Source organism: Lacerta agilis, chromosome 7 (assembly GCF_009819535.1).
Source record: "Lacerta agilis isolate rLacAgi1 chromosome 7, rLacAgi1.pri, whole genome shotgun sequence".
Classification (NCBI taxonomy): Eukaryota; Metazoa; Chordata; class Lepidosauria; order Squamata; family Lacertidae; genus Lacerta; species Lacerta agilis.
This window is the reverse complement of record NC_046318.1, coordinates 10,025,213-10,047,927: the sequence shown is the minus strand read 5'-3', so window position 1 is coordinate 10,047,927 and position 22,715 is coordinate 10,025,213. Positions and strand designations below refer to the sequence as shown.

The 22,715-nt window shown below is 41.0% G+C and overlaps 1 protein-coding gene across 3 annotated transcripts; it reads right to left on the bottom strand.

Annotated features, from left to right (window-relative positions):
- Positions 1 to 4,694: 4,694 nt before the first annotated feature.
- On the bottom strand, positions 4,695 to 21,935 carry SLC39A6 (solute carrier family 39 member 6). Of its 3 annotated transcripts, none has more exons than XM_033154354.1 (10): positions 21,813 to 21,935; positions 17,663 to 18,373; positions 15,905 to 16,085; positions 15,400 to 15,569; positions 12,900 to 13,109; positions 12,169 to 12,265; positions 8,631 to 9,002; positions 7,042 to 7,122; positions 6,048 to 6,238; positions 4,695 to 5,393 (listed from the first exon to the last, which is right to left on the bottom strand). In XM_033154354.1, the coding sequence occupies exons 2-10, from the start codon at positions 18,362 to 18,364 to the stop codon at positions 5,241 to 5,243; spliced, it is 2,157 nt and encodes a 718-aa protein (XP_033010245.1). In that variant the 5' UTR covers positions 18,365 to 18,373; positions 21,813 to 21,935; the 3' UTR covers positions 4,695 to 5,240. The 3 variants fall into 3 exon arrangements, with proteins under 3 accessions (XP_033010245.1, XP_033010247.1, XP_033010246.1); XM_033154356.1 differs by having other exon boundaries at positions 5,241 to 5,393; positions 17,768 to 18,373; XM_033154355.1 differs by having other exon boundaries at positions 5,241 to 5,393; positions 21,825 to 21,928.
- Positions 21,936 to 22,715: the final 780 nt, after the last annotated feature.

The following is a 22,715-nucleotide window of genomic DNA, read 5'->3' as shown; positions in this document are numbered from 1 at the left end:
TTTATTTAAAAAATAATAATAAATCGGGATTTTAGCGTCGCTGCGGTCAAGCAGAAGCAAGTCCAGACCCAAGCTGGTGCTCGCTTTTCCTAGCCCTATATTTCGCGCGAAATGTTCGTGGGAGGGGAAATAATAAGCCTCCGGCAATGCTACATTTTAAACGCCAAACGCAGACCGTTCTGAGTTGTGGCCGGGAAATAAATAGCTTACCAACAGCCTTGCAGTGCAGTCCGTTATCCGTATTGCAGGTTGACAGGTGAAGGCGCTGAGGTTAGTTTGCGTTTCTGGTTTGGAAATGCAGCAAAGAAACTCCTAGCTCTGATCCCTCCCAGGTTCAGAATTCAGTTGCGTGCGTCCAAAACTGTATTGCTCTCCGTTGACTGGCTGGCATACAGGCGCGCTGCATTTTTTAAGTGCTCGAAAACGCAAAAAATCACGAAATAAGAATCGAGGCTTGTGAGCTAAAACTCCTGCCTTTGCTGCGTCCTTTGCGGGAGGATTGGGGTTGCTGCCGAAAATCACAGCTAACACTGGCTGGGTTCACTGGCCGCTTGACTTTTAGTTAAATATTTAAAATTCACATCTCTATCTTCCATCACTCCCCGCCACCTCCCATCGATCAACCTAACCAACCAAAAGACAGAGGGATGTCGCGTTGCCTCCATTCTGTCAAGTGTTTAAACCAGGGGTGGATCCACTATGAAACTAATGAAGCTTAAATTTCAGGGCCTCTAATCGCAACGGGGGAACCCCCAGAAGTGACTTTAGTCCAGTGTTTTTCAACCACTGTTCCGCGGCACACTAGTGTGCCGCGAGATGTTGCCTGGTGTGCCGTGGGAAAATTACTTTATATATAGTCAATATAGGCACAGAGTTAATTTTTTTAACATTTTCTAATGGTGGTGTGCCTCGTGATTTTTTTCATGAAACAAGTGTGCCTTTGCCCAAAAAAGGTTGAAAAACACTGCTTTAGTCCACATTGCTTAAACGTTTTGGGTCTAGTAGACTCAATTTGAGTTGCACAACTCAATTTTATCTATGTTGTACTGTATATATTTCAACAATCCCAACGCTTGAGTCAGTAGCACAGATGTTGCAAAGGCATGGTGATCTGTTCTGGAACATAACCCCATTGAAGAAGGTAACTGTGGTTACCTAGACCTCATTGCTGCTTGTGTTGGGGCTCCCATGACAGTTCAAGCTTCAAGGCTCCAAAATGTAGGTCCGCCACTGGTTTAACCAAAAAATTTACCACATTCTACACAGTGTTCTCGAAGTGACTAGCATGAGTTTGGCCAAACTGCGGGAGGCAGCGAAAGATAGGCGTGCCTGGCATGCTCTGGTCCATGGGTTCACGAAGAGTCGTACATGACTGAACGACTGAACAACAACAAAGTAACTTTCCACAAAGTATTATCACATGCAGAGGTTGGATGGCCACCTATCATGTATGCTTTATTGGAGATTCTTGTATTGCAGGATATTGAAATGACGCTCAATATCACTTCCAACTCAACAATCCTATGACCAAGATTTAATTTTAATTTAACTTTCCTTTAATTTTAAAGTCTGCTGCATGGTATCGTCCGCTTTAAAAGTCAGCAAATGTTATTAGTCTGGGTTTCTCACTGAAGTGCCCCTGCTAAGAATGTGCAAGGATATTCTGTATCCTTCCCCAAGCTGGTGTCCTCCAGATATTCTGACTACAAGTCTCATCAGTTGTCCCATGGACTTTTCAGTGATTATGGGAATTGTAGTTCCAAAAAATTTATGAAAGCAGCAGCTTCTGGGAGGCTTTTCTACACACTTTCCTGATTCATGGGCAAGTTGCAAATCTCTGAGCACAGATGTTCTGTGGCTCTAGAATGGGAATTCATGCTTAAAAATAAGGAGCAGATAGTTAAAACTATTTTTTTTAAAAAAAATCTACCATGGAATTAAAAGCTCAGACCAACTACTTAACATTCAGCCTCAGTAAGTAAAATATTCACCAGCTTCTAATATTAAGTAATTCTAGAACATGGAAGAGCCCTTTCCTGACAAAGCAGGGTGGTGATGGCAGAAGCATCCAGCATGGCATTATTAACTTATTACTTACCTCAGTGGGGCGAATCTACATGAAGCATTTGTGCCTGAAAGTATGGTATATTGGAGTTAATGACACTTCTTGTTTGAAGCTTACTTCTCTTCTGAATCAGTGCTGTCAAAATTCCAGTTCTGAGGATAGGCTTCTGGGTGTGGCAAAATATGACTCTAAGCAATAAAATATGTAGGCATGCATAAGGAAAATGCTTGTGTATTTTAGCGGTATGCATACTGAGTGTGAATTATAATCACACAACACTAGGCAGTTATGTATTTTCTTTTCTAAAAACCTTACAAAGATGTAGTGTCTCAGCACAGCTCTTCTGCAAGAAACTGAAACCCATCTTTTCTCAAGCAGGCAACATGTTACTAGCCAAGTTAGATGACTTCCCCCTCCCCAATAAAATTATTTCTACTTTGACATTTGGCTTTAAAAGGCATTTCCCTGGAATTTTGTCCTAAAATCTCCATGGGTAGGACATGGTTGAGCTACATTCTTGTGCAATCAACTCTTTCACAAGGTTTTCAAAGTTCTGTGTCCCCTTTTTGCTTTGGGAAATTAAATCAAAATATCCTCTTAGGTTTCTCTCCCTGCCCAAGAGCTGTTCTGAAAGGTTGTGTAACTGGTAGAACTCAGGATGTTACCAGACAAAATAAAGAGGCAGGAAGGAGATTCTTATGCAAAAGGAGTCTGCCAGTTAGGACAAATTCCCTTCCTCAAATCCATCATACCCCTTCTTTATGATGTTCCCAATTTTGGATGTGCTGTTATTGCAAAAGCTATTATTGTGCTTATTTCTTCAAATAAATGCTTCAATCAATTTAATTTTAGATGGTATCCAGTTCAGTAGAAAGGATTGTACTGAACGTGAACAAAGAATTCCTGTATCTAAATCCACAAATATCTCAAAAATGTTTTTATCAGCCTTACATACACACATAAAATCAGTGTTTTGTGCAGCAAAGGCTTTTTTGAGATGGATAAATCACTGTGAACTAATTTTTACAAGAGAAAGTGCTAAAATATTGAAATATTTGAGACTAATGCTCAATAGCTGTAACTTTTTAAGAGAGACTGAAGACTATAACAGCATCTATATTGAATATGTCCTTGGCACCTCCCTGCTTTATCAATCTAACTGCTCTGCCTGCAGAGAAAGCCTGAAAGTAACAGTGCTCTGCAGAAGTAACAGGCCTGTTCTATAATACCAATGAAATCTACATCTTCTGAAACTGCTGCTCCAGGTCTGAAACCAATGCCTGGAAACTGGTGAGAAGCTGTTTTCGCCTTATCTTTAGGAGAAACATGTCCATAAGAGTAATTTAACAATGGAATAGGCTGCCTCAGGAGGTGATGAGCTCTGTTTTGCCAGTTGTTTAAGCACAGGTTGAATATTGCTGTTGCTGCTGCTGTGAGTGTCTGGGAAGACCGCTCCCTCCTCTGGCCAACTCCATCGGGCCTAGGAGGTGGGCCTACACTCACCAACACAGCTTAAGAGGCGCCGAGAAGAGCAGCCTCGGCTCTTGCTCTGTAAATTACTATTATTTGTATAATGTATTTTACATTGTAATGTAGCCAAAGCCAATTCCAAGTATATTGAAAAATGTACTTGGCCAATAAATTATTATTCTATTCTATATGCCAGGGATGCCTCAACTGCATTCTGCACTGAGCAAAGAGGTGGAAAAGATCATCTAGTCCTACTCTAGAATTCTCTGAAAATTGAGATCAGCAAAAAGTATATTTAATTTAATCATAGAGTTGGCAGGAACCAAAAGGGTCATTTAGTCCAACCCCCTCCAATGCAGCAATATTTTGCCCAATGTGGGGCTCAAACCCATGAACCTGAGATTAAGAGTCTCATGCTCTACTGACTGAGCTATCAACCTAAGTTGATATGCCCTATCAACCTAGATCATATGGAACTTTATGGGCAAGGTTGGGCCAGCAACAAAATACATTTTAAGGAGCTCCTCGTCTGAAGCGCAAATAAAGGTTAGCTATCCTGGTAAAATATATAGCAATAGTTAGTATGATAGAATTAGGATACTCTATCCAAACTGTGACATGCGTCTTAGCAACTGATTTAGACCTGTGACAATCCTCTGTTGCACACATGCTTTTCATACCACCAAGCTCTTAAGAATCCAGTTCTCTAGGAAGTGAAAGATGTTCTTTCCATCACCAGTTTCTATTTTAAGCATACGTATGGTGTGAAAAAACAGTTCCGATTCAACTATTCACTCTGCCCCATGCACTACTAAACTTAGAAGTGTTAAGTGTGCACACAACACAGTTCAGAACAGAATTCTTGTCTCCCCCTACTTCTTGTGCTCTTTTGTCTATGGTTCATTCCTTATAACCTTCCCAATATTGTGAGGCACCCACCTCTGGTAATTGTCCCCCCCCCCCCACTGGTTTTATATTTCTGCCAACACTTTCACTTAAATACACTGCGTGGCTCTTTTTGAAAATATTGCCACATTCCAATTTTTAAAACTACATGCATTTGTTTGTTGTAGAATCTTGACTCGATGTAGATTTGAGGCCTTGAAGTGGGACATTTCACAACTTTTTACTGTAGTGTTAATAATTTTGTGAACATAAACACAAGTGAGCATGTAATTTTAATGGTAAGCCAAATATTTAATCTCTTCATTAGAAAACTTGTTTACAGTAGCATAACTGTTCAAGAATGCTACGAGTGCTTGTCGTCGTCCCCAATAGCAGGAATGAAAATGACAGCTTTAGGGTTTTCTGTATCAAATTATATCAAAAGCAATACAACTTCATGTTGGGATCACTTTGTTAACATATACAAGACTAAGACAAAACCTCACATTGCATGCTATTAAGTATCCTTACAATATTAAATAACTTTTTTAAAAAAAACCTTCCCTTACAGTTTTAGCTTTGACTAAGTTTGGCAAAGTGTGCTATTTAATATGCCAGTTTCCCCATAGTGCTACATACTATATTGGTAAAGGTACCTTAATTTTTTTAACCCTTTTTACATACTATATTCTTGTCATGTATGCAAGCAGTTAACACTACTAAAAAGGCCGAATCAGGAGGCAATTAAGAGGTAAAAAGTGCCCACAGTTAGTTTTCAATACCATGCCAGTATCAGGAATGTAAAAAAAAGAAATAAAAATTACAAGTTTATGCTGAACACAATTTTATGTTCAAACACAGAGATAAGTAGCATAATACCAAAACCTAACAAAATCCCAGCATTCTGTAACAAGAAATACCCCCAGCGACTACATCCATGATCACTAGCGTCATTGTGGAGCATTTCAGGCACCTGAATTTAAAAAGGAGAGAGATAAACAAAATTAATCTGAATACTACAGAAAGAACATGTTGATGCTGAGACATTAAGTTGTTCCAAGTTGGCAATAATTCCCCTTCTGTGAAGATGAGAGCAGCTATAAAATACTGCAGTGTATCCCCAATTTCTAACCTAAGTGCTCTTGTGCAGGGTTCCAGCCAGACAACCATGCTATCCTATGAAGCTCAAACAAGCCATTTTACCCCAATCCACCCTGTCCTTCAACATGCCATGGCTCCTGGTGTCCATTGAGCATGCCGAGTCCCCAATGGGCTGTTTGAATGGGGGAGCTGTTGTATTTCTGCAAAGTGTGGGATTCCCCAAGCATGCTGATAGTTTTCCTTTTGTTTCTCAGTGGACCTGTTTTAAGCTTGCTATTAGGGGCATTGAGAGAAGACTGCTATGTCAGCTATAGAAGCAAGCAGACTATGTTCCTTCATGTCGCACTTGTAGCTCTCTGTGGCTGAATTTAAGTAGCCACTGCTAGGATGCTGAACTAAATGTACCCTTTGCCTGATGAGGAAAGGCTCTTATGTACAGCAATTCAGATGCTGGCATCTTCTTTGATTAAAGTTCTGTTGTTGCAACCAGAGTGCTACCAATATCCAATGATACTTATATACTTACCATATCAACAAGGGCCACATACATAAACAGCCCAGCCGTAAGTGCAAAGATCCACATAGATACATTGTCTGCATAGTGGCCAATGAGTATCCCAGTAGCCATTCCAAAATAGGCCAGCATAGCTGAAAGCGCGTTATAAAGAACAGCTTGTTTGACAGTCATGCCAGCTTTGAGAAGTACAGCAAAATCTCCTGCCAAGAGACACAAAATATTTTTGGTCATTTGTCAGCATACTAAAAGTCCGCCATACTGCTTCATTTCCCCTGATTCCCAAGAAATATTTTTATGCCTTAAAATCTCATTTGCTTTTGTTTTTTAATGTGGTCAAAACTTTTGGAGGACAGAAGAGCCACAATGAATATCCTGCATATGTATACACACTTAAAATGTATTTGTTTTTTCCACCACTCTACTGGAAATGGATTGGGACACGCTCATAAAGTTTACATTAAACTGAAATAGTACTATTTAAGAGTCCTCACAATGGCTCTTTATAGTTAGAATTTACTGTGTTTGAAATCAGTGGAAAACTCGTATCATTTCACTATGCTTCAATACAACTTAATGTTATTGGTTAAACAACATCAAGAAAGGCTGAGCTAATTTGCATTAAATTGACAATACATTGCCGAAAACCTCCCATTCAGCAATGCATATTGCCGTATTAAGTGCACTGACAACAGTGTGTAAAGTAAGCAATTGCATCATTCAAACCATTTTGTTTCCTTTGTTGGTCTGGAAGCAAGATAGAACTCATTTGCTTGAAACGTAGCAATATTAGATAGCCCCGTTTTATTTGATTGTCGTGCTTTTAAAAAAGCACACTTTCCCTTGAGCAGTCTATTCTACAGGAGCCCAAGAGGATGGGATATTACTGTTATTCACACATACTATGAAATACCTCAATTTAACTGTGACGGTGATCAATCAATCAACCAAATGTAAATGTATAGAAACAATACCCTGCCAGTAACTAAAATTGGTTCCCTCTTACCCAGTTCATGTGGTAACTCATGACAAAAGACTGCAACTGAAGTACTTAAGCCACTAGATAAACCTTCAGTAAAAGCAGCCCCTAGGAGAAGACAAAGAAAATTAAAGAGAAGCAATCTCACTTGAAGAATGCAGTTACATCCACATATAAATATATGATGACCTAGTTTGTGCTACTGCTAAGCCAAACCATGACTTAGCTCTGGGTAGCATAGCAACAGCAGAACTGGGAGAGGAGTAAATCAGCTGTGATTTTTCCTCCCATGCTCCCTCTAAGCACCTCTATCTCACCCTTTGGACTTGCCTCAGGCCATGTCCCCTTGAGTGTTTTTGCCTGACTGGAATGCATCCTTAAACTGTGATAAGGCTGCTTGCCTGCCTGGATGTAGATGTGTATGTATAAGCCTGTACCTTTCGTGTAGCAGGAATGTAGCCCACTGTACAAGGCAGTGTTAGAAACTGAGATATGAAAGCTAGGAGCTAAATGGCACCTTAAACCTAGGTTATGGGTGCAACAATGGAATGTCTAGGTGCACTTTTTTATAACAAGAATACAAAGCTGAAAATGAATGAACTGCAGCTAAAACCCTATATTCATTTTTCACATGGTCTAGTTACTTCCCCTGCCCACCCCTCTAATATTCTTAAGAGGGTCTCTTCTCCAGTCTTCAGAGAGTTGTTGGCAGTGGGAAGGCAAAAAAGGTCCTCCTCTCTTTCCACTCTGCAGTTTTAATCTGAAATCTTAGGTGCAGTACTGCGCCTAGAGCTCAAAAACCGCTTGCTCTAATGAAATTCCCTGTCATAAAAAGTGCCTAGAACAATGGGAGTTTTGAACACTGGTACTAAGTTAAGAGTAGCATCTGTTGCTCTATTCACTTTGCCCCTGGCTCCATCCACTGTTGGCATGCAGCCCTCAAACTGAAAAAGTTTTCAACTATGACTGTTATAGAATCTATCATCAGAAAATGGTATGTACTTTTAAACCCATTTGATTAAAGAGGTTCACTATAAACCTTAACTCACTTTGGATCTGCAGTATATCCACCACTGGCTAGGGAATTTACTGTAATCTGAGGATTTTGAGGAGACTAGTCAAGACAACCAGATGAGAAGAGCCTTCTAAGTGATCTGGTCCAACCCCCTAGGATTCAATGTCACTGCCTAAGACAGGCTTCCTCAACCTTGGCCCTCCAGATGTTTTGGGACTACAACTCCCATGATCCCTAGCTAGCAGGACCAGTGGTCAGGGATGATGGGAATTGTACTCTCAAAACATGTGGAGGGCCGAGGTTGAGGAAGCCTGGCCTAAGACCTCTAGTATTGGATAGTTCACAACACCTCTAGGTAATTGATCCCCATTATCAAACTGCTCTTCCTGTTAAGAAGTTTCTCCTAATGTCCCACCATTATCAACCCTCATTTTAAGCCCATTAAAAGAAGTCCTGCCTTCTGCAACAACAGACAACAAGGCTTCTGCCTTTTTGCTTTTATACTAATACAAGAAATGAAGAGGTAACAGCACAGAAAAGAGTTGGATCAGCCACCAATATGTATGGAACTAATCAAGAAAAAACATCAAGATACACTAACCAATTGCAAGGCCATCACTGAAGTTATGTAGTCCATCACCCATAATTACCATCCAGGCTAGAGTAGCTATACCAGCATCTTTCAGTTCTTCACGTGAGTAGCGCTGGCTATGGCTATGTGGATGATGGTTCTGATGGTGATGGTGATGCAAAATATGATGGTAATCATGGTGATGATGAGTGAGATGATCCGACTGTCCTAGGGTGTCATGTAAATGTGAATGGCATTTATTTCTACACCCCCTGGATGCATATTCATGGTCAGCAGGCTCATGGTGAGCTATCATAACTTCTTCTTCTTCTTGTACTACTGGCTTCTGGGAGATGAAGTTTGAAGGCTCTTGTGAATGTGCCCCCAAGTAAGCTTCTGGCCCTTTGTGAAACACAGGAAAAAGCAGATTACATTCTCAAAACAAAAAGGCGCAACAGAGCATTCAGAACACTTTTGCCAACTGCAACATCTTCGGTACTTGAATATCTTACTCATAAAATATTTTATGTCAGAAATGGGAAATCTCTCACCTGCCTTCTCTCTCCTGGTCATTTGTCACGAAGGCTGGGACTAATAGGTGATGAGAATCCATAAATATCTGGAGTGCCACATATTACCCATTCAAGTTTTAGATACTTCTATTACCATGGGTCTCGGGAGAGATGTGTAATGCACTTGGTGAAACACATTAATTTCAGATCTATTTTTACAAGCATCTTCTGCCAGCTGCATTTTCTTATTGCAATACTTCACGTATATAGGATTGTATTAAGAAATTCAAAGAAATGTGCAACCATAATGTACAACCTGCCACCTTGCCTTTTCTACAGATCTGAAGGCTGGAAGGTGTGCTGCTTATGACTGCAGAAATGGATTTCAGTTACTATGGGATGAATCCATAAATGGGCCAGGTGAGAAATTTCTCCATACAACCCTGAGCCAAGACACTTTCCATCTTCAAATTACCTTCCCTATTTGGAGCCCAATGAAGTATTTTTCTCTACTGGAGAGGAAGTGCTGAACAAGATAATATTGCGGGCTTATGCTGGGCTAGCCACATTTTACATTGACAACAGAATTCATAACATAATTAGACAAGTGAAAATAAGCTCTTGGTCTTATACGAATACTGTACTAGGAAAATTATCACTATGAAAAATGCATTTAAACTTGAAACCAGTGCTTACCCATTTGCTTCCGCCCCCACCCCATTCCAGGCTCCTATTTAAAGAGTCAACTGGTACAATACTCAGTGCCGCACTATTAACCACACAAAAAAGTGGTTCCTAAATTTCCGACTTGCACAAAAATAAAATGTATAATTAAGAAATAAATAGCAAATTATGCTGGTAAGGCAGTATGAAAGTGCTCTCTTGCAGAAAACCAAGCATAACAGCATTTGAAAACTGGGCAGTTAGAAACAGCTTTAATAGGTAACTTAAAAAAGCAATTCCACAAACTGTTCAAACCTTAAGCAGCAGCTACATGTCAGAAGTGAATTGTTATTCTTTCCTGCTTTGAAAAGCAGATAAAGTGAAGTATTATGATTCTATGCAATGGAATAATGGATTACAGTGGTACCTCGGGTTACAGATGCTTCAGGTTAGACTCTGCTAACCCAGAAATAGTACCTCAGGTTAAGAACTTTGCTTCAGGATGAGAACACAGCGGCGGCACAGCGGCAGCAGGAGGCCCCATTAGCTAAAGTGGTACCTCAGGTTAAGAACAGTTTCAGGTTAAGAACGGATCTCCAGAACGAATTAAGTTCTTAACCCAAGGTACCACTGTAGTACAAGATACAGTATAAACATCATCTTGTATCGATGAGAAATTGTTCTTGGATAATAAGATCTCTTCCATACAGTGAACCCTACTAGATAGGCACCTTCTAAGAATGCATATTTATACTGCTAGTTACAGGTGGGTAGCCGTGTTGGTCTGCCATAGTCAAAACAAAATAAAAAATTCTTTCCAGTAGCACCTTAGAGACCAACTAAGTTTGTTCTTGGTATGAGCTTTCGTGTGCATGCACACTTCTTTCAGTGTATCTGAAGAAGTGTGCATGCACACGAAAGCTCATACCAAGAACAAACTTAGTTGGTCTCTAAGGTGCTACTGGAAAGAATTTTTTATTTTGTTTTTATTTATACTGCTGATATAAGCTATAGGTTAGTGTCAACTTTTGTAGTCATTTCCAGAGCATCTTAGATTATATGAATATGCTGAAGTATCAGAAGTAGCAAAAAAGAGTGGTTCATCATACCAGAAACAATAATCACCTTTTAGCTATATGTGCAGAAAAATGCACAATACACTTAGATGACCAAACAGTATAAGCAAATTTTGAGAATTGCTCTAATTCAACAGGTCTGCTTTCTGACCTCCACTATTCAATAAAGTCTGAAAACTGAGAGAAAGCATGTGTATTCTGGCACCTGAAGAGTACAGTACTAGTAATGCCTATAACTTTTCAGCTGTATGCTCAGTTTCAATCTTTCCATAGAACAAAGGACTGTATTCAATGAAGTCATATTCGGAGTAGACCCACTGATGCCAATGAACTTAAGTTAGTCATATCCATTGATTTCAATGGATACACTCAGTAGGGGTATATGACTTCATTGGTTTCAACCCATAGAATATCATCACATTGGAGTAGAAAATGGCACAAGACTAAAGTGAAGCAACATTTAGTCTATCTCTGGTTTTTGTTTTGTTTTTTTACTTCACATAAGTTTATATGGGGAGCTTGTGCGTTATTTAAGTAACAGAACATTGTGTGGTTATAGTGCCCAGCCCTACCATCTCCAACCTGATGCCCTCCAAATATTTAGAACTACAACTTCAATCGACTCTAACCAGCATGGAAAATTGTCAAGAATGATGGGAACTGCAGTCTTAAACATCTGGAGGACATCAGGCCGATGCTTCAGGTTTCAAGTCAAGGACTGGGAAACCCAGGTTCAAACCGTCACTCAACCATGAATCTCACTTGGTGATCTTGCACCACTCAATATCTCTCAGTCCAACTTACCCCACATGATTCTTGGGAGTAAAAAGGGGAGAGAACCATGTATGTTACCTTGAGCGCCTTGGAGAAAAAGAGGGTTATAAATGTAATAAATATATATTTAGTCATATCCACAACTCTGTTAAGCCAAAGATCTTGGATTCTTGTTTTCCAGTCCTTGAAGTCCTTTAGCTTTTACAACCATTTCTGGCAGGATCTCTGTTCTAGCAAACACCACCAAGTCAACAGAAGTAACTTTCTGAATCTTTTTGATAGTGGGCTAGGAAATTTGTATTCAATGAGATATTACTGTTATGCCCCAATATTTATTTGCTGCAAGGGGGCATCTGAATAGCTATGTCACATACTGATGCAAACTACAAAAATCACAAGCCCATTCATTATTTCTAGCATCTACTAGTTGAGTTGTGGATATTGCTCTGCAGAGGCACAGATACCAAGTTTGGTTGCATGGAAACCACAAAGAAGAACCCATAACATTTTGAATAACAATACTGTACATTTATTAAAACTTACTATCATCTGTGTCTATTTTTTCTTCATTTGTTGAAAGCTGAGAGTCATATTTAGATAGTTGCTTCTTAATTTCTGCTTCATCGTCTTCATTTTTTTTCTGAAGAAATACACTAAGTTATTAACATTTTAGGTACACATCTTGAACACTATATATCTCGCAGACTATTATCAATAAAAAACATGAAATGGATAAAAAAATCAGAAGTTGAAATACAGTCATACCTCGGGTTGTGCTTGCTGCAGGTTGCGTTCGCTGCGGGATACAAATGCGCCGAACCCAGAAGTACTGGAACTGCATGTGCAGAAGCAGCGAATCGCAACCCACGCATGTGCAGGTGCGGCACTGTGGGTGACGGATACTGCGGGTTGCGAACGCGCCTCCCGCACGGATCGCGTTCGCAACCCAAGCATCCACTGTACAGGAAAGAAACTGTACATAAGTGATAAAATTCACAATAAGCAACCCAAGTCATTTTGCTCACTATTAAAAGTCTAAATGAAACATTTCAACCAATTCTGATTCTGATTCACCATTTATCCCATCAACTTTTAAACCCTTTCAACACAATTTTATTTTTTTAAACTCTCTCTCCACAGTGCTGCAATTCATCTAGGTGCTTCCTGGTCCCTCACCGAGGACAGCTTATACTGTTCAGGCTTTGTGTAAACCATCCCTTAAGATTTGGACACAGAAAAACTTAAAAGCACTTTTCAATACACAATTTCTCTACCTTTTTCTTCTTGTCTTTAAACTGTTTAATTAGTGTGATCAGGTGTTCAACAAGAAACATAATATATAATCCACCAAGGGCTGTGAGGCCTTTCCACGTAGAATCCAAGTTAGCACTGTCTTCTGCACTTTGAAAAACAAGATGCTTAAAAGTGGGGTCTTTATTGTGTTCCAATAATGGTTTCTCATGATGATGATGACTTCCATGAGACTAAAAGTTGGGGGGAAAGAAGAGGGGGAAATTACTTCAGACACCTTTCCATACACAACAACAAGATGTGGGGAGTGGAAGAGTCTGCCAGCATCAGTTTATTTCAAAGTCTGGGAGGAGTATCTGGGACAGTGTTCAAAACTCCCATTGTTACAGGCGCATTTTGCAACAGGGAATTTAATTAGTGCGAGCAGTTTCTGAGCTCTGAGCCTAAACATTCAGATTAAAACTGCATAGTGGAAGGAAAAGAGGACCTTTTTCTGCCTCCCCACTTTCAGCCATTCTTTGAAGACTGGAGAAGAGACCCTCTTAAGAATATTAGGGGGCGGACAGGGGAAGCATGGCTTTGTTTTTTGCAGTCTTCAGATGAGGACTAGACCATTTGAAAAATGAACTTAAGATTTTAGCTGCGGTTCATTCATTTTCAGCTTTGTATTCTTGTTATTGAAAAGTGCGCCTAGACATTCTGTTGTTGAGCCCATAACCTTGGTTTAAGGTGGCATTTAGCTCCTAGCTTTCATATCTCAGTTTCTAACAATGATCTGGGGAAAAGAAGAACAGTTGAACCTAAGTCTGATTTGATGAAAAGTGACACTGATTAAAGCCTGGGTTACACATGCAGAAAGCTTGGATCTCAAAGGGGCCAAGTGGAGCATACCACTTCAGACTAAAAGAAGAGCACCAGTTTCAAATGCTTCCTCCTGTAAAAACAGCTCCCTGCAAATAATAATTGCACATCAGAGGTTCTAGGCTCATTTATTAGTTTTATTGGCATGGAATGTTCACATAGAGCATTAAAAAATGGTATTAGTCTGAAATGGTATGAGGAAGGGTCACAGCTCAGTAACAGAGCATGTGCTCTGAATGCAGAAGGTCCCAGCAGCAATCCCTGGCATCTCTAGGTAGAGATGAGAGAGAAGCCTTGTCTGAAACCCCAGAGAGCCACTGCAAGGCAGTGTAAACAGTACCGAGCTAGTTGGACTAATGGTCTGACTCAGTATAAGGCAACGTCCTATTTTCCATATCATACCATCTCATGGTATTATAGCCGTGTTTGCATGCAACACTAAGCGAACTCGTGGCTTAGTGCAAACATGCAGACTCCCAAGGAGCTTGTTGTTTAGCTTCTTAACGATGACCCCAGGTTAAGACAAAACTTGTCTTAGCTGCTGTGCTGCACTGAGCATTCTATCTGTATAATACCAAAGCACTGTGCTACCAGTGTCTCTTCTTATGTTAGCAATGCCAGATCTTCAGATTGCAGTGATGGCCTTGGGTTCTAAAGATTTTATACTCGGTTGAAACAAGGAAGAATTTCAACTACAGTAGCACAGCTATGGCACAAAAGGATTTGTTTTGGCAGATTTATAGTTGGATCCTATTAACTGCTATAGTAGCAAGCAAACATTTACAGCTGGGCACAAATTGGATTACCAAATCCTACCTGTGGCATTCCCAAAAGCATCCTAGTTCAGGATACTGAACTAGATTTGCTTTCAGTCTGATTCAGCATGGCACTTATTAATTACTCTAATTAACCTAATAGCATATGTACTTAATAGCAAAGCTAGAGCAGAGGCAGCATTAGGCAATGTTGAACAGTATTGGGACAATGGGCAAGTTTCCCCTTCTCATCACCTGCCATGACCCCAGTGATTATTCTTTCCCACCCCAAGCTGTTAATTTGCATTGGTAGGGAATGATGGCTTTTCACCAGAACCACAATTGGGTGGCTGTGGTTAAACTCCTCCTTTCTACTTTCTCAGGTCCCCCAGTGCTGCTCCCTTTCAATCCCTAGTTATTTACATTTTAGAAAATGCATAAATTGCATGCATTTATGAAATCAATGTAATGTTTGTTTTAGCCCTAAGATTGTGAGGAAAAGCACACCACAGAGCTGTTTGATGTGGAAACTGAGTTGTTAAATTAAAAACTTTATTGTACTGAGGTGTGCCACAAGTAGGATTATTATGGTGCAATTACAGACATTTCCTCATCATATTTACAGTACAGTGGTACTTCTGGTTACGAACTTAATTCATTCCGGAGGTCCATTCTTAAGCTGAAACCATTCCTATCCTGAGGCTTTCGCTAATGAGGTTTCTCGCTGCGTGTGCCTCTGGTGCACAATTTCCGTTCACATCCTGGAGTAAAGTTCACAACCAGGAGCAGCTACTTCCAGGTTAGCGGAGCTCGTAACCAGAAGCATTCGTAACCAGAGGTACCACTGTAGCACTATGTCCCAAAGTGACTCATGCCCAGTAAATACAATGAAAAAGAAGATACTTACATGTGGAAGTAGATGTAAAAGAGCATCTCCACTTAGGGTACCAACTGCTAATGCTACAAGGAAACTTAGAAGGAACTTGAAAAATACACGATTCATAAGAGGGACCAGTATAACACCCAGTAACGAAAGGAAACTGATGACAGAAATGGATATAAATCCACCAATCCAAGCTGAAAAGAAGAAGAAAAAACAGCTTGCTTTCTTGAATAATAAATTTCTTCCACCTTATGTCAGGGAGGGAAGTTTTATTTCCTTAAGCACTCAATGGGAGGAATAATTTCTATGTAACACAAAAGATTGCATGCTGCATTGTAAACACTAGTTCGCCTAAATAAAAACAGGTATTACACCCCTTGCTTGAGGTTTCTTGCCCTTCAGAACAAAACCACAAAGACTTTAAGATAACAGAATCACCCAAAACAAATTATTGTTCAATATTTTGCTTTAAGTACAGCATCAAAGAAGAGATTAAATAGGAAATGTTTGACTTCACCAACAAACGTACCTACTTGCAATGAATAAGTTTTGGGAGCAGTTTCTGTCTTTTCACTTGTTGCATGAATTACACAATATCTGCCATCAATCTGGTTAACGATAGCAGGGCAAATATAGCTAAATTCTGTGGCTGTCAATGGAACTCTTGTACTTATTCCATGAGAAAGCATCAGTTTTGAAGCATTGAAGCACTATAAAAGAGACAAGCACATTTCAGGAAAATGCATACATAAACACTGGGAGATTAATTATAAACGATCTCTCCTTTCAACTTAACTGGAAAGATTCAAGTGCTATACAAAAAAGCAAAAAATCACAAACAGGCAAAACTGAACAAAATTTGTCATATATATAGGGTAGTAACAAATCTATTTAAAAGCAAAAATTCAAAAGAAATGTGCAACTAATTCTCTGATTTGATTTCCCCATAGCCACCACTTAAAAACCCAAAACACACAGCAATCTGCTGTTGAAACAGGTGGATTTTAAAAAAAATGCACAATATAGCACAACCTAAGGAGATGTAAGTTTGACATTTTTATACAAAAACTACTAAAGAACTGGGTACAAAGGAACAAGTTAGGTAGAAATTATTTTGATTGGCCAGCTACAGAGAGGCCAAAGGGTTTCATAACATAGGTTTATTTGATAGCATTCCAATTAAGAAATTATCCAGACAACTTGATTACTGAAGGGAATTTTTATAAGCGGTGGACAGTCATTCAAAAATGTTTTTAATGATGAAGACAAAAATTAAAATCATTGGAATTCAAAAAATATGGCTTGAAATTTAATGTCAACTAAAGGTAACCACATTGGTTGAAAAAAGGAGCATATAGTTAAACTAAGCTTTTAAATAGCTACTTACCAGATAGTGAACAAAAATTATTTCAATACAACCAGGTGGAGGAGAGTATTGTAGAAGAGGGTAAGTTCTTTCCCCCCCTTGTGGCAGATATGTCAAAAATTACTTTTAAAACTAACTTTGGACAAATAAAATGTTGAGGCCTGGAAAAACGTGTTTAGTTATTTGCAAGGCTACAATCAAATTCACTACCCTTCCATCCTGTCTGAACGATTAGACAGCTTGCCTACTCCTTTTTCCAAAAAACGGATGCCACAAAAGTAGATACTGTATGCCCTGGCCCACTTGAATATGGTATTAGCATACTGCCAGCACACCCATGATATCCCTGATTTCTTGTACGCTAATAGAAATGCACTTATGGCAAATACACTTAAATAATAGAATGCATGTTTAGAAATGTATTCTACTTTATTGAAAGCCACTATACTGTAGCATAGCAAAACGCTAGGAACAAATGGACCCATCAACCACAAAGCTGGATCCTGTCAATGTCTCTTAACTAAGCTACCTCACAAGATTGCTATAAGGTTAAAAACAGGAGGGGAAGAACATTTTCTGCTGTTCTGAAGGGGGAGATAAATCTGTAGATAATAAAAAATGTTAACTTAGAAGTGCCCTGTCCCCAAGGTTTTCAGCGGCCCCAACCCAAATGCCCCTTCCAAAGTTCTTTGAGACAAAGTCAAATCTTAGACTTGAACAGAAGTTATACTAAAATCCAAAAGCTGCCTCCTTTTTTCAATTTCATAGCTCTAGACCCTTATAGAGCAATTCTATGAAGTGGAAAAGCAATGTAGAAAATATGCAGCAGGGGGTGGTTGAAAAAGTGCTCATAAAGAATAAGGAATACAACGCTACCAAACATCACAACTTTCCTTTCAATAAAAAACAATCTCTAAGTACCTCTTGTGTAATTTTTCTTATTTTCGAATACATGTAACTTCCTCTTTCTGATTCCCTCACGAAAACAAGCGATTCATTTGTTTTTCCATTTACAAGTGAACTCACATTGCTGCTTTCTAGAACAATGTTAGGATTGGGGCTGGCAAGGCCTATACGTGTAGACTTCAATTCTGCAGTTTCTGAATGCTGTATCAAAGGATTGCCTTCTGTGGTTGTGGTGTAGGTGGATGCAGCTATAGCAACCGTTGTACTCTTGCTATTCACAGAGCCCTGCTGGTGTTCTGTATTCTGTTTGCTAGACAAATCCTTTGCCCAATTATTCAAATGATTTTTGCTTCCACCGACAGGTTCGTCACTAGGGCAACCCATTTTCTCAGAATTTGTACTGAGGGTAACATGATTACGGTGGTGGTGGTGGTGCTCATGATCTTGGGAAATTCTTTTCACCTTCTCAATGCCCATACTCCGTAGAAGTTTTCTAAACCCTTCTATAGTCAATGTATTGTTCTCCCCATAACGAGAGAAGAGTTCCTGAAGGTGATGTCTCTGCATAAGCGTGGCCAAATCAACATTGATACCAGCTGCCTTCTCAGGTATAAGGTTCTCCGTAGTTTGTGAAACAGTGGTTGATTCCAAGCCATGGTGGCGAGCTTCAGAAAACAAGTATATGAAAAAAAATGTCACATAAAGCTTATTCGCCATAGCAGAGTCCTGTAAGGAGAATGACAAAAGAAAGCAGTTAACAAAACTGTTCATGTATCCCATACTGCAATTCACTCCAGAGCAAATAAAACAAATATTTCACAGACATTTTAATATAAAACTTTTTCTTTCTTAGTACTAACATTACTTGATATAACACTACTTGATAATATAATATGCAATATTGTATGTTCTATTCTAATAATATTATAATACAATAATATTAATTGATTAGAAGTGGAACCTGCAACAACATGTACAGTGTTTAGAACAGGCTTCCCCAAACCAGATGAGGCCCGAGGGACTCAGTTTTCCATCCCACGGCGACCCCCACCACCACCCGCTCTTACCAGTGCAGCGTGGCTGCCCACTGTCGAGTCGGCGGCACGCTGGAAATAGCTTGTGTGCATGCGCGTCATTTCCGGTGCACTTCCGGGTTTGTGGAGGCCCATGTGCATGTGCACAAGCTATTTCCAGTGCTCCACCGACCCGAAAGTGTGCCAGAAATGACGCTTCCGCATGCACACAAGCTATTTCCGGTGCTCCATCGACCCGAAGGTGCGCCGGAAATAGCGTGTGGGCGCATGCTCCCCCGACCTCCACGCGATTGTCGCTGGAGGAACTGGCCAGAGGCCAGGTAAGTTTGGCGACCCCTGGTTTAGAATTCCTGACAGGCTGCCATGCCCTGTTCCAGGATACTCTGTTCAACTCTTCATTTCCTAGGTTTCTGTTTCTCCTATCCCCAGCATTCCACATCCACTGCCAGCATTCCACATCCACTGAACATACTCTATTTGCTCACTGTGTTGCTTTTGGAGTCCACCCCCACTTCACTGCATTTCCCCCCAGGAAGCACTCAAAATTATATATACCAGGGATGTGCAACTTCCAAGAGACTGCAATCTACTCACACAATTAAAATCTGGCAGTGATGTACCCCTTTGGGGGGGGGAATTTCTGAGCTTTTTTAAGGATCATCCCGTTTGGGGGGGGGGGGGTTTCAGGTCTAAAAAATGAAAACAGGCACTCACCAATAAATCGCTAGCGATCTAGAGGATGGGGGGAGGGGCCGGATGGGAGCCAGCGATCTACCAAAACCTCCCGGGGATTGACCTGTTGTACATCCCTGATATATACTTGCCACCATTAATCTTCAATGTTGTCTAAACAAGTAGGCCTTTAAAAGATTTAGGCTCAAGTGGACATCTACTCAGGGAAGAAATTTTTTAAGTCTTGGTTCTACGATGCAAGAGGCCTTGTTCAACAACCTCAGAAGTTTAACCTTGTGAGAAGATTAAGCAGAACATCTTGTAGTTGTTGGGAATCTCTGGCCCTCCAAATGTTCAGACTCCAATTCCCACCAGCCCCAGCCAGCATGGTCAGGGATTATAGGAGTTATCAACCAACAACCTGGTTCCCCAGCCCTACCTTAACAGCAAGGAGGAGGGTCATACAGGAGAAGGCACAGCCAAAAGGGCCCAAGCTATTAAGAGCTTTACAGGTAAAAATTACCACTAGTAATAACATAGTATGTTGCACTAGGAGGGGAAATTAATTTAAGTTGTGTCTAAACATGTAGAAAAACACTGTTGTAGTTTAGTAGATGTGAAGGAGAAACTATATGGAAAACATGCAAATATTCCTCTTCACAAAATCCTGTGTGACAATATCTTCAGGGAGAACCAAAAAGTCACAAAATAGCGAGCGCTGCTTCCAACTTATTGAGAACTCTTCATCAGGCTGGATGTTAAATAATACAGAGGGCAGGGGCAAGGTGGTGGAACTGAAAAAATGGCCCAGTGTTGAAGCCATAAGCCAAGGTCTGCATCTAGGCTTGATTCAAGACAGACCCTGCAGAACTAAAGATGTTGCTGAACTACACCTTCCATCAGTCCCAGCTTGCATGTCCAGTGGCCAGCTCTGGATGGGATAGCCAAAGGTTTTCCATCCCTGCCTTATGCCTTCACATAAAAAGTTTGGTATTTTGTGTGTGTCCCTCTCTTCCACTCTTCCCCTTATTCCTTGTTGAAAAAGAGTAAGGTATAATGAAAACCCATTCAAAAATAAAAATAAAAATCAGACAACAGCTTGTGATTGGTGGGTGAACATTTCTCTCTCTTTGAATTCATCCTTGTTCATATTATTTTTTTAACAGCTTAATAACCACAGTGGATAAAAATACACAGAACAGAATCTTGGGATTCTGTATTATTTGAGAAATATAAAATATAACCAACTTCTGATCAATGGTATGATAAATTTAAGGAGCTAATTTTTTAAGAAATCATGTATTTGCAAGCAACTTTGCATTCTGTACAGCAGAGGTTTTGTGTGCTTCGTAGACAAAGGTTTTGTGTTTAAAGCCTGCACTTTCCTTTACCAATAGGATTTGCTCCACTAAGATATGTATCTTTTTTTTTTCTAAAAAGGGGTTAATAGTCACCAGATCAAAAAATGAGCAAGAGGGGAGGAGGCTTCTTGTGACATGGAACAAAAAGCACACAATGCAGGTAACACAATGGCCTTGCAGCATTCTCACAAGCCTGTGACTCTTTCTGACCAATTCATGCTCATTTACTTTGTAATCCCACTGAGTTCAGTATGAGATACCGCATTATAGCAGGGAGGATGGCAGTCTGCTCAGAGGATCAGCAAGTCCTTGATTACATAGGTCAATTCCCCTTAAACACCAGCGATGGGTGTGCCAGCTCTTTTCCACCTGCTGCTTCAACAGCTTGTTATATCTGGATCTCAGGTGAGCAGCAGACATGGCAGGTTACCCCTTAGCAGAAGCGCAGTGATAACATTGTGGGTGGGTTGTGGCTACTGTCTTATGGGGGGTGGGGCGTCACAGTTTAGGGATTATGGTGCTTCGACCCCCCCCCCCAAGGTGTGACCTTAATACGTTTTGACAAGCTTCAGCTTGCTTGACGCATAGGTGAAGGAAGCTGCACCTGCAGGAATTCCTCTCCTACACACCTGTAAAAAAGATAATGATGCCGCCCTTTATATTTTGCGTAAGACCTGCTTTGCCCAATTAAGGCCAACTGGTCCAGCCTGATGCCTCAGTGAAGTGGGGGTGAGTGTCACAATAAGGGCCCGGCCAGCACACTCATTTGCCTCCATAGGATCCTGAGGTAGACTGCCTCTGTCAAGGGAGGTTTGTCCACACTTACTCCCACCCGCCCCCTACCCTCCATCCTGTGTGTGGAGAGGGCGGGGGGGGGCGTTGATGGAAGGCGGACGACGTCAGAGGATGGCCGTTACTGACCGCAACCGCCACTCCGAATGAGCGCGAGCTGGACGCTCTTCACGCGCATGCGCTTTCTCTCGATGGGGGGGGGGGGTCTGCCTGAGCGCTCCCGTTTCGTCGCCAAGGAAAACAGAGCGCTGAGGCGGTGTGGGGAGGGAGGGAGGGACAAGGGGTTCCGCAGGCAGGCACACTTACCGGACACCGTGCCGCGAAGCCTCTCGCCAGCCCCTCATGAGCCGCCTTCTATTTTCCTCCCTCCCAAATGAGGAGCATCCCAGCGAACCGGCCTTTCGAGCAAGAGGGGAGCGCGATAGCCCCCCTCCCCCCCGAGGCAGCGAATCAGGCTGCGGCGTTTCTTGTCACGAGGGCTGCCGAGAGCCAATGAGCACTTGCGCGGCCTGCCGCACGCCTCTTCCCGCCTCCCTTCGGCCCTGGCCTTCTTACTCGGAGCGGGGAGCTGGGGGCGGGAGGGAACTAGACAAAAGCGTCTGCACCGGAGCCCACGTGGTTGAGGATGGCGGCGGGCCCTTTGCACATGCGTGACCAAGGAAGCCTGTTTAAATGCCAATGGGGGGGGGGGGAAGGCGGGCGTGTTGGTTGTCAGGGCGACTGCCTTCTCTAATACCTCTTAATGTACAAATTTAATAAATTTTAATAATAATAGTAATAATAGTAATAGGCTCTGTTCGGGCTCCTTGTTCCGTTTTTCAGTGGAAATTAAAAGTATACAAACGTTAATGAAAGACCATAACGGAATACATTAGAACGCAAGACAAAACCTAAATGAGGGGAAATTTCGAGGCATTTCCCAAGCTGAATGCAGTATTTTCTTCCAATAAGCAGGAGGTGTGAGCATATTTTAATTTTATCGAGCTGCCTTTTCCTCCACAGAGCTACAAGATGCACACCTGTGGGTCGTGTGGTTTCATTCTCGTGACAACACTATTGGGCTTTTCCAGGTTGACTCCCTTTTATTTTAAAGGGTATGTAAATCCTCATGTTTCGTTTCGCTGAACAACAAACTGTAAAGTGTTGAGAGAAACAAGATGGAAGGAACCCTGTGAACCACAGACGGTCCTTTCCCTTCCGCAGCTGATC

Coding starts and splice junctions, on each gene's coding strand:
- SLC39A6 (XM_033154354.1), bottom strand. CDS start 18,364: ATGGCGAATAAGCTTTATGTGACATTTTTTTTCATATACTTGTTTTCT. Junction 9,003..12,168: donor AAAAATAGACACAGATGATA/GTAAGTTTTAAT, acceptor TGTTTCACAAAG/GGCCAGAAGCTTACTTGGGG. Junction 6,239..7,041: donor TGAGTTACCACATGAACTGG/GTAAGAGGGAAC, acceptor GTCTCTTGGCAG/GAGATTTTGCTGTACTTCTC.